The 17,867-nt window shown below is 43.6% G+C and overlaps 1 protein-coding gene across 2 annotated transcripts in view; it reads right to left on the bottom strand.

Annotated features, from left to right (window-relative positions):
- LOC131688640 (polyserase-2-like) overlaps positions 1 to 16,250 on the bottom strand; it is a 38,459-nt gene extending 22,209 nt beyond the window's left edge. Inside the window, exons 1-7 of one of the 2 annotated variants that reach the window (XM_058973046.1) lie at positions 15,548 to 16,250; positions 15,251 to 15,481; positions 15,121 to 15,194; positions 14,974 to 15,065; positions 14,694 to 14,914; positions 14,114 to 14,630; positions 13,478 to 14,043 (exon numbers count right to left, since the gene is read on the bottom strand). In XM_058973046.1, coding sequence (XP_058829029.1) covers positions 14,031 to 14,043; positions 14,114 to 14,630; positions 14,694 to 14,914; positions 14,974 to 15,065; positions 15,121 to 15,194; positions 15,251 to 15,481; positions 15,548 to 16,217 — 1,818 coding nt within the window. In that variant the 5' untranslated portion in view covers positions 16,218 to 16,250 and the 3' untranslated portion in view covers positions 13,478 to 14,030. Of the gene's footprint in view, positions 1 to 13,477; positions 14,044 to 14,113; positions 14,631 to 14,693; positions 14,915 to 14,973; positions 15,066 to 15,120; positions 15,195 to 15,250; positions 15,482 to 15,547 lie in introns of those variants that run through there. The other variant, XM_058973047.1, reaches the window with a different exon arrangement.
- Positions 16,251 to 17,867: the final 1,617 nt, after the last annotated feature.

The following is a 17,867-nucleotide window of genomic DNA, read 5'->3' as shown; positions in this document are numbered from 1 at the left end:
ACTTGACACCTCCCATATATTGAGCTCATAAGCAAATTTTGTGGTAATTTGGTGATGTCATGGCGGCTCGATTGGAGCAAAATCTGAAAAAGGCGCATCCCATCCCATGTATTATTTTTATATATCTGTAAAAAAATAAACAATTTAAGCATTTCTATCATAAAATTTATTTCACTGTTCAAATTAGAAACTGTCCTCATTCCACCATGCCTAAACAGAAACATAGATTCCATTTGGAATTTTAAAAAACCAAAATAAAATAAATCGATTTTCGGAAATACACGAAGATGACTTTCAAAATCAAGCCACTTCCACTTATATTGGAATTTCCGAAAATCTTCCGGGTCGAATCAACATCTCCCCAGGCATGAAATCCTCCGGTAGATGCCGTTCCGTTAGGTTTCTATCAAACTGGAACCGAGTAAAATGCCAGAATAATTCTGAAGGGATCCGTACCAAAACCATCGCAATTCTCCGGGACAGAATTATTGCAAAAGTCGAACAAAACGCTGGCAGGAGTCGAACAAAATTGTACATTCCTGGCAGAAATTCTGATAAAAGCACATTCTATACAAAACTAATTTTGTTAAATGTGTAGAAAATCCTAAATATATTGTTTATTTTCCCGATCAATTTTTTGACTTTCTTAATGAACTTAATTGTTAAGCTTGGTGAATTACTTTCATTGGCCAAAATGTTTTTCATTTATATTTCTCGAGAAAAAAGCACCAATGATTTACCGATTACAAACTTCACACAATAAGAAAACCAAAACATTTTTTGGAAGGAAGAGAGCCAATTGCTAAACACGACTTCCAGCTAAATTTATAATAAGATTTTTGTTGCTTTGCTGACAGTTTCCAGTTAGGAATACATTTTGGAATACGTTTTTTCTAAATGTTGTTCTAGCCGCATTGACGGTGTTCATAACACAAGTAACGAAACACGCTTTTCTTTTGAAACTTTTTCGTTTCGTTGTTCGTGGTACTTGTACAGAGAAGGCATACTAGCGCCACCATTAAATTGGTGGTGCATATATGAAACAAGCACTATCTGTCAAGTGGACTGGAAGCAACCGACTGCTACCAAATTTTGCACAGGCATTTGGCATCACAAAAGGAACTCAAGATGTGCTGTGGCCGCTAGTTTAAATCATTTGGAAGTTTTCTCATACAACTGCGAGCCACTCTACTCTATGGGCTTTACAATTGTTTATAAGCTGTATATCAGTTTTGCAAATGTTTATAAGTTTTATACAAGCTTTGCGAACATTAAGCATTGCAATAGACCGTATATTGGTATATGAAGCTATACCTACAAACCCTATAGTTGTAAGCCGTAAGCGGTAGCCAGCGATGGCGTCATAATGCCGTTAATGGTTGACATTTCTATTGATCTAAAACAATGAAGTTCAAATCAAAACAGATATGATATGGTGCACTTTGAAAGCACAAGAAAATCGGCTTCGGAAATTTGTCACAAACAAATTAAAGGGAATCAAATCTTTGAGCCACAAAATGATAGGAAACTGCAATGAATAAATTTTAGTTTAGTGTAGGAAGGGAGGTAATTTGAAAAATAAAATATTCCCAAAACCTTGCTTCTGTTCGTCAGTGAGTGAAACGAACTTCTAATAAAAACAAAAATCGTTCGATTTAAGAACGACAAATATCATTTTTATAACCAAATTTCCAAATGGATCAAACAGCAAGCGCACCGGAACAACTTAATCCCCATAACTTCTAGAAGCATAGGTTCCGAGCCTGGATCAAACGCTGTACATTGAAAAAAGTCAAACACATGTGGCAGATAGATCATGAAAGATAGAAAGAAAGAAAAACAACTTTTCCTCCATTTCTATTTTGGTTTTTTTTTCTCAACCAGTGGGTTCTACCCATTACACAAATTGTTTTGACATTCCTCCATAGGCGCGGTGGAAAAGTGGGAGTAGGGTGTATATCAGCCGAAGATTTCGCCAAAAGTGGCTTTTGAACAGAACTCATGTACAATTTGACGCCTATAAGCTCAATTAGCCTAGGAAACTTGGTGTGCAGCATCCGATGGCGGGAGATCCCTGTCAGGTACGCGGGTGGAAGTCCAATCACTTCGACAGCGAAGCTTTCACCGCGGCCCTGGGACTGGAGGCCAACACCGACAGTCTAAGCGGGGATGCGCTGGTAGCTGTTCTATCACGCGCGTGCGACGCCACTATGCCGAGAAAAACACTGCCAAGCAGTGGCGTAGTAAGAAAATTTTTCGGGGGGGGATATGAAATTTTTTTTGTGTATATATGAAAAAATGTTCAAAAACATTCTGAGCAGGAAAAAATGTTCAAAAATCAACAACTCAGGGAACAGGTTTGGGTAGTCAAGGTAGGAAAGCTAGCTGTTGGTATAGAATACATGCTCTTCCCCTACGAGGACAATCTGGGCGGCAAACTTCAGACTGTCTAATTTACTGAGCCCTTCAGTTCCCTTGTGCCATTTAGTACCACTTCCTCGTTGAGCTTCCGACTGGTTCGCGAACTACTCGGTCTAGTCCCCGACGATAGATCTAGCCTACTCCGACGAAAAGTTCCCCGGCGAGAGAAGTTAGAGCCAACCAGCCAGGTGCTACGGTCAGTTCGGCGATTCCGGTAGAGTGGGGCATCCGGTTTGCTGGTGGTGTATCGTCGCGGTCTACGCGGTCTCGTTCCCGGCGGTGAATCTGACTGTAAGCTAAAGGAGAGGTCCCAGACGAAAGAAGTTCTCCCGATACCGATTCTTATTTGGTTTCAATACTACAACTTCTTGAGCCCTTTGGCTCCGTAACCGGTGCTATTTAGCACCGCAACTCCTTTAAGGTCATTATACATGCGAGCCACAACATAACTCCTACGCCACACACACACCCCTCTCCCCTGCCTAACCATGTATCTGACATGAGCAAATATAAAAATACGTTTTTCAACACACTAACCTTGCTGGTGTGCCACGAAACTGCTACTTAAGGAAGCTAGAATATTTTCCTATACAATCAATCCGAGTTTTTGACGGAATGCCATCTGTAGCTCCTATTTTGTGCGAAAATATCACCCCTCTTCTTATCGTTTTCATTGCACTTTTTCAAATGCACTTTTTTCACACATCACTGCAAAAACACTCGCGAAACTTTAATCGTTTACTAACAAAACTTCAAATTTTCTGCCAATGTGCAGATGACCAAAGGAAAATGTTCGGAAACTCTCATTTGTGCGTTTGAATTTTCACTTCAGATTTCAGTTTTTCCTAATGTAAACAAGCGAGTCGGTGCCTAGCAACGTGGCTTCCACATATCTTCACCTTAAGCCATTTAGTTCTCTTCTTGGGCCATTTAGCACTACTTCCTCGATGGTCCATTCAGTCCTCAACTTGTTCGCGAACAACTCGGTCTAGTCCCCGACGATGGACCTGGCCTACTCCGACAGAGAATTCCCCGGCGAGAGAAGTTCTCCCGAGATCGAGCCAATCAGCTAGGTGCCGAGGTCAGTTCGGCGATTCTGGTGAAGCTGGGTATCCGGTGCACTGGTGCGCCGATGACCCGCGACTAGTGGTGTCTCATTGATGTCTAATCCGTCTAGTCCCCAGCGGTGAATCTAGCTTACGCTAACGGAAAGTTCCCTGGCGAAAAAAGTTTTCCCAATATCGATTCTGGGGAGCCATGGTCGGTCCGGCGAATTCGCATGGAGCGTGACGTCCGGTTCGCTGGCGTTTCGACGACTCATACTCGCTGCTCTGTTGCGGTCTACTCGACTAGTCCTCGGCGGTGGATCTAGCTTATACCTGCGGAGAGTTCCCTGGCGGTGATTGCTCTCCCGAAATCGTTGTTCGATGTCTATTCCGTTGTAAGACGGTCATGCCATCAGCGGTTCTCAACCTTTTTCGTACCATGGACCCCTTAGATATCACACTGGGTTGCTGCGGACCCCCACAGATAAACATCAATTTTGTATGCTATCAATATGTTATTTTCAATTTGTTAGGAAACAAGATTTGAAATTTCAATATGCACTCGGAAAATATATTTTTCTTCGCGGACTCCCAGCTATGACTTCGCGGCCCCCTGGGGCCCGCGGACCCCAGGTTGAGAATCACTGATCTACATCATATCTCTGTTTACTGCGTTCCACGTCTCTACGTCGCTTGTCATTCTGTGGGATACATTATCCGGGTTGATGTCCGGTTCTCCCATTTTAAGTAGCTCCCTGCACGTCACTTCAAACCTCGGACATTCAAAGACTCTCCTCGGACATTCAAATAATTGAAACCCCGGACATTCAAAGACGCTCCAGGCACAGTGTTGACGTTGCGTACCCACACCGATGAAGATACTCCTTAAGCAGCCGTGGCTCGGTAGAAGCTGTTTCAGGTTGAAGGTCATCTCTCCGTGCATTCTATTGACCCACGTCGACAGGTTTGGATGAGCCAGTAGGTCCACTTTCCTTTCTCCGTATTATCCCATTCCTGCTGCTACGTCATCATCGAATCGATTCTCATGATCTTCCTCACGTTTCTAACATTTCATTGATTGTAGCACTTGATATCCTCCATCAGGGTAATCGATGACTAAACACTAGATAAAGACCCGACATTTCGCATGTGTACTCAACGTGGTTTTTTTTTATTCATTTCGTTTATTTGATAGGCACAAATGCGTTAGCTTGGCGGTGCCGAATTCTTTTGCTTTTACATTTTGAATATCTTAAAACTAGGAGGTTACAATGTTGAAATATTTTTTTTATAAAAAAGAAAAAATTTACAGCTATCTTAAGACTAGAAAAAAAATTCTATATGTAAGAGAGGGGGCAAAAGATTTTTTTTTATGAAAAATTGTAAAACAAGGAATTCAATAGTAATAGTTTTTTAGGAAATATTTACAGTTATCTTAAAACTAACTATAGTTTGGTACACAAAAGGGGGAACAAATATTAATGAAAAATTTCACAGATGTTTTAAAACTAGGGATACAATTCTATTTACAAGATGGGGGACAATAGTTTTAACAAAGAGTAGAAATTACGACTATCTTAAAACTAGGAATACGGAATACAAATTTGATTTTTTATCGGATACTTATGCTTGGTCATTTCCAAAATCGGTGTAGAAGTAGTTGTATCAGGGACAGGGGAGAGAAGGCGTAGATGGTGACCGGTAGAGAAGAGCAAAACTTGCAACTTTCGGGCAAACGGGAGATCAGCGAAACAAATTTGCGCCTCAGTCTAGTAGGTCGGATTGGCGGATGGTATTCTTCGGACCCGCGGGGAATCCTTCAAAGGGAATCCTTCGGACCTCGAGTCGCTCTCGCTTCAGATTCCGTAGTGATAAGGGCGACGGCGGTTACATAGTGGCAGTCTGGAGCTTATCGGTTCCACACGGCAAGAGGAAACTCCTAAAAACGAGAAATAAAAAGAGAGTTTTATGAAAGTATAAATAAAGGACATATAGGGGAAATCACGATTTGCCAGCATATCTCGGACTGGGACATTGGGTGGCCTACCTCGGGCCCGAAGAGAATCCTTTAACTGAGACCTGGCGTCCAAATACCCGGCGAATACCCAGACAACGTGCTCGATGTCGTGATAGCCCTCGTCACAAGCGCACAGACTACTCTCCGCAAGCCCAATACGCCGCAAATGTGCATCTAAGGTGTAGTGGTTGGACATAAGTCGGGACATTACACGAATAAAATCCCGACCCACATCCATCCCCCTGAACCAAGGCTTCGTTGATACCTTTGGGAAAATCGAATGTAGCCATCGTCCAAGTTCACCATTGCTCCACGAGGTTTGCCAACTGTTGAGTGTCCTCTAAAGACAAATACTAAAAAATTCGTTGAAGCAGATTGGTCTTTCGTATATGTCACTATTTAATGGGCCCACCTTTGCTAATGAGTCGGCCTTTTCATTGCCCGGGATAGAACAATGCTTAATCAACGTGGTTGTTTAAGCTCAATCAGTCGTCGATTATCACTCCCAATTGCTTCAGTGCACGCTTCGATGCAATCACATGCCCTTCGATGGTGATCTGTATCCGCTGAACCCCTTTGCAGTTGCTGTCCAACAGCAACGTCTTGTGGTGAGCTATTTGCAGCTTGACCCGTTCATCCAGCTCTCGATCGCATCTATTGTCTCCGTCACCGACACCTCCATTTCTTCAAGTTTCTCACCGTTATTGACATAGTCCACGAAACCAACGATTTTCACTTTCCTGGGCAGCCGCAGTGTTAAGACCCCACACTGATAGAATATATCCGTAAATCTCTAGGAATTAATTTCGTACAAACAACTTTCATAAAATATACGAATTTTTCGTACATATGATGAATCGTTCGTAGTTCTATCGAAACACTTTTGTTTATTATTACGAGTTTTTCGTGAAAACCACGAAATGACTTTCGCTAGCTTATTACGAAACAGCTTCATTCAGCAAACGAGTCGTTCGCTGTTATATACGAATATCTTTATAATATTTACGAGCACCATTCGTCAAACCGTCCACGTCAAAGGAGCAATATGGAGCAATTGTTTGTATTCGTCAGATAATTGTTGTTGTCTGACTATTTAGTAGTCGTATCCGTGTCCGCCGGTTGCAGGAAGATTTCCTGGACCTCTTTCGCTTCCAGTTGATTCAGAATCTGGAGCAGTACAGAATCAGTTGAGCCGTCGCGAACTGCTCGTTGATTTTGTATGAATAATTTTGAGTTTTTCTCTGCCTGAGCGACATCGGTGTTGTCAAACATCGATCCTAAAAGATCGAATGCGACCAACGAATTCGTTTGTAATATACATAAACGTTTATCAAAATAAACGAAACTTTCGTTCATCAAGCGGCCATTTCTTCGAATCACAATAAAATCGATTTGGCCAGATCGATTTTTTTAAATTAAAAAAAACATCGATCTTAAAAGATCGACTGAAAACAATAAGAGGCCAATAAATACGAAAACTTTTCTAAGATAAACGAAAAGATTTCGTGCGACCAACGAAGTCGTTCGAAATATACACAAACGTTTATTAAAATAAACAAAACATTTCATTTCATTCACGAAAAATAATGTCGTTATCAACGATATCATTCGTGAAGTTTACATTAAATGTGTAAAATTTACGAAAGCTTTCGTTCACCATACGGCCATTCTTGTTCATGAAATGATCGAAACTTACTATTTACAATGCACGAAAATACTTAGTTGCAGAAAACGACGAATGAATTCGTGCATTGCATGATTTATTATATTCACGAATTTATGTTATCAGTGCATCTTACATCCCATTCCAAAGTGTTTGACAGAGAATGGAGCTCTGAGTAACGCCCGCTGCGACTCGCATTGCCTTCTGCCCTTTTGTTCGTCTGGTACAGCAGTGCTCTACTCTGGAAGTAGCTCTTCAGGATCTGGCTCATTCTTTTATGCCACGCTGCGGCATTGGTCTATTCGAGGCTGGATGGCCCGGTGACTTCCCTGACTTTGGCAGCAACATCAGTTTCTGCTCCTTCCTCATTTCGGGGATTACTATCGTCTAAAGACTTCAGCAGTAGCATCCTGAACATGTCCGGATATGCCAGGATCGCAGCTTTCAGCGCCGCTGTTGGTATTCCATCCGGACCGGGGGTTTTCTTTGATTTTAGTCACATCGACGCGTCTTTGAGCTCGTCGTTGGTCACTTGCCACTCGACTGTGTTACCTCCTTCTTCTTCGCCGTACGGTGTCAGTGACCAGGTAGTTGAATCGTGATTCGGGAAGAGACCCTCAACGATTATCTTTAGCTTACCCGGGCATATTTCAGCTGGTGTCGACGGACCCTCGTCTTCGTCATAACGACTCAGTACGCGTCCCCCAGGGACTGGCGTTTATTTCTCAGCACAGCTACTTATGGCAATTGGCTTGCTAAGCTTGATCTCCTGTTTTAAAGAGTCCCTACCTTCTAGATACGTCGCTTGCGCTCCTCTCTCACTCTCCGATCTTGCGCTCTGAGCCCGCCTTCTGGATTTAAGACAAGCAGCGTATAGCATACTGAGTTACTCATTTAACCAGTAAGCTGCACGCCGTCTACTACATGGCCTTAGTTTTCGTGACATTGTAACGTCACAAGCCGTCACAATCCTTCTTGTAAGCCGTCAGCCGTATCAATGTACTTGATTCCGTTGTTCGCCGAAGTAACTCAACAAAGAGGTTTTCGTTAAAGGCTTTCGTCTTCCACTTTAGCTTGCCGCCCGTCCTTCTTCGTGCTGCAGCAGGGTTCCATTGGCCGATGCGGTAGCAAATCGCCTGATGGCCTCTATGGGGATACTTCTCTCACACTCGCCAGTCCATGTTCGCCGTCAGTCAAGGACTACAGAATGTGGCGAAATTTCTTTCGGTACCGATATCCGTTTCGTGAACCATTAAGCTCCTAGCTCCTCGCTTCGCCGCAATATACTCGTTATAGTCCTCGGCGGTTGAGCTAGCCTCCACAACGTGCCGACAGGTAGGTGTCGAGTCTGCAGCTAATTTTCACTACAAGGGAATTTTTTTACAAGATAACTTTTGCAAATGAAACTTTGAGAATTTCATTTAAAATATTAGGCATATTTTTGCTTAACATATTCAATTTTTTCAAATCTCTCCAAAATATTTCGGGGGGGGGGGTTTCGTCCCCAAAACCCCCCCCGCTACTACGCCACTGCTGCCAAGAAACGGTAGATGCCCGGTATACTGGTGGAGTGCCGAGATTGCAGCTCTACGGTCAGCCTGTCTCAGAGCTAGACGTAGGATGCAAAGAGCTCGCACCGAGGATGCAAGAGAGAACTGCCGTGAAGTGTTTCGAGCTGCGAAATTAGCCCTTAACAAGGCTATTAAAAGCAGCAAGAGAGCGAGTTTCGACAACCTGTGTGAGAGTGCCAACGCAAATCCGTGGGGTGACGCCTACCGGATTGTGATGGCCAAGACCAAAGGGGGCTCCTCACCCCCAGAACGGTCTCCGGACCGGTTGGCAACGATTATCGAAGTACTCTTCCCGTCTCGAGCCACAAGCCCCTGGCCACCTGCACTACGAGACAGTGCGGGCACGGCCGAAATTGTGGCTCCAGTGACGAATGAAGAACTACTCGCAGTGGCTAAATCCCTAGCAATGAACAAAGCTCCAGGGCCGGATGGAGTTCCAAACAACGCTCTCAAGGCAGCGATCATAGCGAACCCGAACATGTTCAGGCTAGCTATGCAGAGATGCCTTGACGAGTGCCGTTTCCCCGATAGATGGAAAAGGCAGAAACTGGTGCTGTTGCCGAAGCCCGGGAAGCCGCCAGGCGACCCATCGGCGTACAGACCAATCTGTCTGATAGACACGACTGGCAAACTGCTTGAGAGGATCATCCTCAACAGGCTCACCCCGTACGCGGAAGGTACGGACGGTCTGTCAAGCAACCAGTTTGGCTTTCGGAAGGGTAAGTCCACAGTGGACGCTCTCAACTCAGTGATAAATACTGTCGAGATAGCGATCCAACGAAAAAGGCGAGGTATTCGATACTGTGCGTTAGTGACACTTGACGTGAAGAACGCATTCAACAGCGCAAGCTGGGATGCCATCGTGCTCTCGTTACACCGGCTTAGCCTACCGGTGGGTCTGTACCGAATCCTGGAAAGTTACTTCCAAAACCGCGTACTGCTATACGAGACCGATGCCGGTCAGAAAAGGGTTCCGATTACCGCCGGAGTCCCGCAGGGCTCGATCCTAGGCCCGGTGCTATGGAACCTTATGTATGACGGGGTTCTGAGACTGAAGTTCCCTCCTGGGGTCAAGATCGTCGGCTTTGCCGACGACGTAATCTTGGAGGTCTACGGGGAGTCAATTCCTGAGGTAGAACTAACCGCAGAACACGCGATCAGCACAGTGGAGGAATGGATGATCGCGAGAGGCCTGGAGCTCGCTCATCATAAGACGGAGGTAGTTATCGTCAACAACCGCAAGTCGGCACAACATGCAGTTATCCATGTGGGAGAATTCGCGATCACTTCACAGCGAAGTCTGAAGTCTCTCGGAGTCATTATAGACGACAAGCTGACCTTCGGCAGCCATGTCGACTATACGTGCAAGAGAGCGTCGACTGCTGTTGCGGCTCTATCGAGAATGATGTCCAACAGCTCAAAGGTGTGCGCCAGTAGACGTAGGTTACTGGCAGGCGTTGCCGTATCTATCCTCAGGTACGGCGGCCCGTCATGGTCAAGAGCACTGAGGGTAACCAGTTACCTACAGAAACTGGAGAGCACCTACCGCGTGATGTGCCTCAGAGTGATATCTGCCTACCGCGCGGTATCACACGATGCATCCTGCGTGATAGCGAGCATGATGCCAGTCGGGCTGGTCATTCGGGAAGATGAGGAGTGCTTCGAGCTACGTGGAAATAGGGGAGCCCGCGAGCGCACCAGGGTGACCTCGGTCGCCAGATGGCAGCGTGAGTGGGACAACTCCTCGAAAGGTAGGTGGACCCACCGGCTGATACCTAGCATATCGAGCTGGGTGGGAAGACCCCATGGGGAAGTTCACTTCCACCTGACACAACTCCTGTCAGGCCATGGCTGTTTCCGACAGTACCTCCACAGGTTCGGGCACGCGGAGGTCCCAGTCTGCCCGCACTGCCCAGGTGTAGACGAAACTGCCGAACACATACTGTTCGTATGTCATCGGTTCGACGTCGAAAGAAGAGCAATGCTTGACGTCTGTGGCTGGGACACAACCCCTGATACCCTTACTCAACGGATGTGTCAATCGGTGGAGAAGTGGAACGCAGTCTCGGCTGCTACCATCCAGATTGCCAGTAGGCTACAGGTAATCTGGCGAACCGAGCAACAGACGACGGGTACGGCTAACTAGTGATTGGTTAGCTGGAGCGAAAATCCCAAGCGCAAAAAAGGGAGTGAATGGTCATGAACAGAGGCAGGTTTGGCGTAGCGACTGGCAACCGCGTAAGGGGTAAACCCAGCCACCCCGAAGCAAGACAGAAGAGTGAGTGTATAGGCGTATAAGTGGACTGCCTCATGCCAAGACGGGAGGGTCGTAGCGTAGTATGTTGGGACTTAGCTATCGATGCCTCATGGCGTGGCAGAGGAGTGAAAGGGTGAGCATCCAAGTCAGTCTCACACGGCATGTTAAGGGTGAGCACAAAAGTCAGCCTCACATGGTATGGTAGAGGCTAGCACAAAAGTAAGCCTAGCAAGGAATGAAAAAGGTGAGCACAAAAGTCAGCCTCATGTGGGAATGTTTGAGAGTGAATCAAGGTGCGATAGAGAGAGCACACAAGTAAGCCTCATACAGGACGTATGAACGCGTGAGTGAGAGTGAATGAGTACATTATGTACAGCCATCCCCCCAGAAGTAATACCGAGAGGTAGTTCCTGGGAGGAATGATGGCGGAGCCCAATGGAGTTTAGTCGGTATTAATGGCAGCGTCACCATTCGAGCCCGACACGCCCCCAGTGCACCCCGTGTGGTAGATTGGACCCTACCAATAGCACGTGTACTGGGCTAGGACGTAAAGGTCTTCTCCATTGTAAAAAAAAGCTCAATTACCCTTGTTCTATACGCGGCTATAGAACCGAATTGATGCTATTTTACGGCTTAGTGGTTATTTGGGTAGTTAATCACCGTCGCTGTCTATAAAAAGTGAGTTGGTAGTTTGTGATTACTATTACTGTTCCGCATCTTATACCCTATACTGTCCATGCAGGAGAACAAAAGTATTATCGTTTGGAAATATTAGGCTTAAATGTTAGTTATAAAATTCATGGGCATGCGTTTCTAAAAAAATAAATTATATTAAAATAATCTAAATAGTAGTCAGAGGTATAAAATGTAATTAAATAAAATGTCAATTAAAACGTACGTCACTAACGATCAATTTAAAATATATTGTACTAAATTTACTTCCTTTGTACTAAAATTGTTAACATGCACAACACTCTACACACTATTTCTCTGCGAAGTTGACACCAAAGTTTCAGTGCAAGGGCTTAATAATTCAGGAAATACGGGAATTGAAATGGAGAGAGATAGCTAGCTGATAAAGGGAGAGAAAGGAGTTATTAAAAGTATGTAAAATGAGGTACTGAGACATTTACATTCCAACCTTCAACCCAACCAGATTAATTCTATCCAAAGTGAGTTGATAAGTGATAAAGTGAGTAACCTACAGCGAGGACGAGTCCACGAGTCAGGTACTAAAATTGTTGGAAAATTGGAAAAATTATCATAGTTAAACACTGGTGAGTCAGGTTTAAATGAGTTTCTCATCCAACCGTACCAGGACCCATTATTGTACCCGCAAATTACCAGCCGTGCCTACCAGCCACGTACTGATTCCAGCCTTTGAAACCGCTCCGCGGTTCGCCGTCTGCATTGCCGGACACCCGCAGTGTCGTGTAGCAGCCCCCGTTCATTGGAGAGACCAACGATAAAAATCCTACACCAATATAACACCAACGCTACCCGCCTTCGCGCCGGTGTCGACCACCGTCAGAAGGCAACGACGGCCTGGTAATCCATCCAGCCACCACACAACACATGATAAGACAGCAGAAACACCACGTGTATCGAGTATATCCCGACTCTCTCATCGTACAGCAGGATTCTTCAATCGCGACAATAACTTTGCTTTGGAGATCGCACGCACTGGAAGAAATAACCCACCAGAATCACGCAGAGCGAGTATTTCCCCGCTCCAAGGAAAGCCCTAGGAGAAAAGTCTGCCGACTGTGAGTACACACCTACACACACACATACACACACACACACACACACACACTAGGTTAAGTGAATAAATGTACTAAAGTGAAGTGAAGTTAGTGACATTAATCATCCGAACTCTTGATCCTAAAGTAGGCCCCGGAGCCGACCCTGAAAGTCTTCGTGCTTTCACGATCGAGTTAACCAGAGAAGAGACCGTGAGAGTCCCCCAGACGGTCCCCGTGGCTTGACCAGGGACTAGGGGCTTTTCAAAGGCTGGCCATATGCCAGCCAGTAACATTATTAAAAATATATCATTTAGTTCTCTTTCTATATACGTCTGACGTCTATTGAATTATTTAACAAAAAAAACCTGCCTCGTCAAAAATTCGTACATAAAGAGATTTTGCAAAGAGCCGTTATTTCTATTCCTAGTACGAGGATGGTACAAGAATGAACCTCAAGGCGATATACGCGCTAAGAATCAAGATCATCCCGATTGATTTCAAAAGTGTCAAGACTCGGGGAAGTAGAAAGTTCAATGGAAGAGAATACGTGTTTTTCCGAAGTTGGATATCGAATCTGATCAGTTTCATCACATCAAGAATATTGTATTGCTCACAGTCAAGAAATTCTAAACAAATCTAAACGGGACAATGTTACTATTTTAATTCCGTTGTTTCAAAACATTAAATTAATTTGCTTAACATTCCAATTTATTGCTTGGATTTTTGGACCTAACATCGCGATCAAGATGTCTGTCTGTCTACGCTAATCAGAAGAATTCGAAATGTTAAACCCAAATTATCATGCACGATCAAATGGTGCAGTTGAGTATTATTTATTGGCAAATTTGCTTGTAAACCAGACATTTCACTGATGGTTCATGAAGAAGCCAATCCCCTACTTCACAATTAAGGCCCCTATCGGAGATTACACCATCAATCTCTACTTCCCGGGCGGGTACGTAGGCAAGATACTTATTCGTATACGGCCGATTGTTGCTTAGTTAGACCACGCATATATCGATGATGTTAAATGGCTTATCTTTAGTCCAAAAGTAGACCATCCTGGGTCGGTTGTATTAGATGTATGTATTTTGTATCGATCAACAAACAAATTTTCGCTGAGTCGTCGGTCATACTTCCGCTAACAAAGGATGTTCTCAAATGGACACCAGTTAGTACCCGGAATTTTCATTTTTAATTACATACCACATGTCTGAACTTTAATCACTACAGGGTAAAAATCATTTCGAATCTTACTGAGTTGTCCCAAATCTACGACTAGAAAACAGAGGGTGAAGAGCCTTCACAAATTATTTATGAGTTCTACAATAAAATACCAAGTAAAGTATCGGATGAATCTATTTCTCAAGATGTGCTGAAATAAATTATTTACCTTTTTGCCGTGGGCTGGTTGAGAAAAGGATGGTCTGGAAAGACGAATTCTCTATTCGTGAATATTCGCTCAGTCGTTGGCTTGGAATCGGTCATAGATTCGGAGATGCTTCCAACAGTCGTACCTCCTTCGTCGTGGAAATCAGTAGTAGTTGTCGTTGAAATTTCGTTCGGACCATTCTCATATTCAATCCTATATTCCCAGATCACATTCTCCAACCAATCCAAATGATGTGCCACTCGAGCGAACAGGAAAAATTGACCCGTTCCAATTGCAAAACCCGCGGAAGTTTTAGTTTGAACACCCACCAGGTTGAACATGCAGGTACGGGTACTCATAGTTTGCAAAGCTGCTCCCGGAAGCCGATAGCTTATTCTTATGTCATCATCGTAATTCAGCACACATATTTCCCCATCTGATACTCCATCATGGATTCTCCAGTAATATTTCAATCGATTGCAGTGCCCTTTGTCGACTGCTCGTACCAACACGGTCTCGAATATTTCTTGTCTTACACCTGCAATTGAAATGAATAGGATGGAAAATAATGCACAACATAATACCTATGTAACGGCCCTACGATCATTGGTGTGTCCCACCACAAGCAACGTATCGTACAGATTCTCTGTCCAATTACTGGCCAAACATGCTGGGACAACTGAGTTGGAAAGTTTAACTGAACGGGCCAGTTCGATCAGTGCTAGATCGTGGTAAGACATACCGACATACTCAGGATGACACGTTATGCTACTAATTTTATATTCTCCACGTTCATGTGATAAAACTATCTCCGGTTTGAAACTGAAACAACACGAAAAAAATTGTTAGATTCCTCTTAAGAAGATATTACATATACGTACTCACGACAATGACACGGAAACAGCACATAATTCTCACTTACGAGGATCCCGGAACATGCAGACGTTGGCATCAATTCGAAAATGATGGTCACCTATTGATTAAAATTTTCAGCTACAATTCCGACGATCTTAATTTTGCAAACTTACCAAATGCGGGCTTCTTGAATTGTTGCAATTGCCATTACTTCGCTTTTTCGCAATGCTCTTATAATAGTCGCATTCTGAAAAATTTACATTCTGTTGAATAACAAATATTGACTAATCACATCCTACATACGTTTTTCACTGATTCGTTTACTAACTAATTTCACAATTTCACCATCCGTTCGAGTCAAGTTTTTAATCCAAGGAAGATAGTAACCAACATTGGCGAAGACGATAAACTTCGAGGTGTCGCATCTACTATTTTCGTCCATTCCGGAAAAGGAAACGATCCCCTTCAGCACGAATCGATCCCCTTCGCTGAAGTACATTCCCCCTCCGCTGTCTCCTTTGCAGACACTAGTACCTTAAAATTATTTCCTTAAATTTGGTTAAAAAGGCATAAAAGCATTCGCTGGCTGAAATCACTCACCATTCCGATCACCCGCACAGAACACCCCTTGGTTCAAGAATCGTCCAAACAGCTGCGGATCAGCTTCGACACACTGCAGATGACTCACCACCGGCATCTGTGCCGTACGCAGTAAACGAGGAAGTGTTCCATTTTTCAACTGGCCCCATCCGGTAACCCAACCTCGATTCCCTTCCAACGTTCTCACATCGTCGCCAGCCCCTGCATCCAAACATATCGGAATCACGTAATCAGAATATTTCACCTCCGAACTCAGCACCAGCAAAGCAATATCATTCCGATTGAGTTCGAACTCAGGATGTACGTGCACTACACTGACATTCATCACTTGGACATGCTCCGGTAGCTTCCGTAGATCATGCTGCCCAATATGCACCGACAGTTCAACCGGTCTCATCGGATACCCATTGGATCGAATGACACAGTGTGCCGAGGTTAGAACGTGGCGTTCATCCACCAAAGTCCCACCACATCGGTACCAGCTGCCAGCGGAATTGCGATGGAACAGGGCCACATGCCACGGCCATTGTCCCAACTCGGCTATCCATCCTTGGTGGACCAGCTGAACACCGAAACGTTTGCGAATTCCACACTGATACAGGGCGTTATTGGAATGAGCTGGAAGAAGTGGGATCGTGGAGATGATTGCCAGTAGAACTGCCGCGATCATTGTGTTAACACGAAATGATCCTCTCGATTGTGATGATCAGCTTTGACTGATAGGTCTGGATCATTACTGTAAGCCAACTGTAGTAGCGGTAGTGATAAGGAAAATCAGTAGGAGATACCGGGGCGATGTAGCGGTGACGCTATAACTTGACCCGAACGGAAGGTAGAAAGTTTTCGGGAGAATTTTAAGAATAAATATCATCGACGAAATATTGAATTTATTCGTTTTTTTGACACTTAGATTGATAGAGCCGTGGGTTCTTTAAATATTTACAATATGTAAAAATAGAAATTAACAAAAACAAATACTATTGCAGGGCAGGCGAAAAACTTTTTTCCCGAGTGGGTATTCGGAGTGATTTTTACTCGTAGTGACGAAAATTCAGACATGGTGTGTGTAAGTGAAAGTGAAAATTTCCGAATAATACCTGTTGGAAATACCTTTGTTATCAGGCTGATCGACGGCTCAGCGAAAATGTGGTTGTTGATTACTGATACTACAAATGTTCCACAGCTAAGTACCAATTATTCTATTCTTTTAAATTTCGTTGCATTAGTTTTCTGTTTCCTCCGATAAAAACTTATTTGCGCGGGTACTGCAGCCCGCATGATAGTGTTGATCTGGGAGGGAGAAGCAGACTCAATAAATGTGAACGTTATAGCCAGCTAGAACGAAACTGTCATTCCGAGCCACAAAAAAAGTAAACATCGAGAAAATGAGAGTATTGTTATCGTATTCTTGCTTGAAAATGATTCCGAACAATAAGCTTCCTTGATTTTTTGTCTAGATAGGTTTAGATGTAGTAAATATTATCAAAGTTTTTCTGTGATTTTAATGTCATTTTAACATTAACCAGATGAATTTTTTTTTGTAATCCGTACTGCCATTATCAACTAAATTGTATTTCTATGTATTCAACGATGAATAAGAATTTGGATGCGTTCAAGAGTTTCGAGCATCGTTTTAAGGCATTATTGCGATCTTGCTATAATGTAAAATATTAAAAACGCTAAATTTATAAGAAAATTTCAAATAATCTTTACATTTCAATGAATGAATAAATTACCAGACAAAACGAAAGTTTTTGAACATAACTAGTGGGAGGATTCAACAAAAGCGTTTTTTCACTTGAATTTTTATAAATCTTAATATCTTAAATCTTTATGGTGTTTGAATTATGTAATTATTCTGTATCGTCGCTTAAAAGCTCAATGAACTACGTCTAATACTACGCTCACACTACGAGTTAAAACGTGTTTTAACGCTATCTTGGTGACATTTTTCTTGTTGCTAATTATTATAATGTGTTTTAACTCTGTAGTGTGTGTTGCCGCGCAGAGTTAATTATACAATGTCAGCAGTGCATAAGAAATGCATCACTGCTACGCGTAGGGAAGGTTGATGTTGATCTTAAAAACCCGAAAATGAAAAGAAAAGAACACAGAAAAAGGGATCACTGTCTATTTACCAACCTCCCGCGCCTAATATACATAAGCGTACCATACGCAGTCCGATTAGCTAGCTTTGGTTTTTCCTTCTCACTTACTCTGCGGTTATGATAGTAATAAAATCTTAGAAAGCGGTACAAATGTAACCGCATACTTTGTGAGCCCTTGCGGGACTGGACTAGGATTGAATAGCAGGAATCCG

Source organism: Topomyia yanbarensis, chromosome 3, assembly GCF_030247195.1.
Source record: "Topomyia yanbarensis strain Yona2022 chromosome 3, ASM3024719v1, whole genome shotgun sequence".
In the NCBI taxonomy this organism is placed as follows: Eukaryota; Metazoa; Arthropoda; class Insecta; order Diptera; family Culicidae; genus Topomyia; species Topomyia yanbarensis.
Note: the sequence above shows the minus strand (reverse complement) of the source record. Positions and strands in the feature narration are given on the sequence as shown.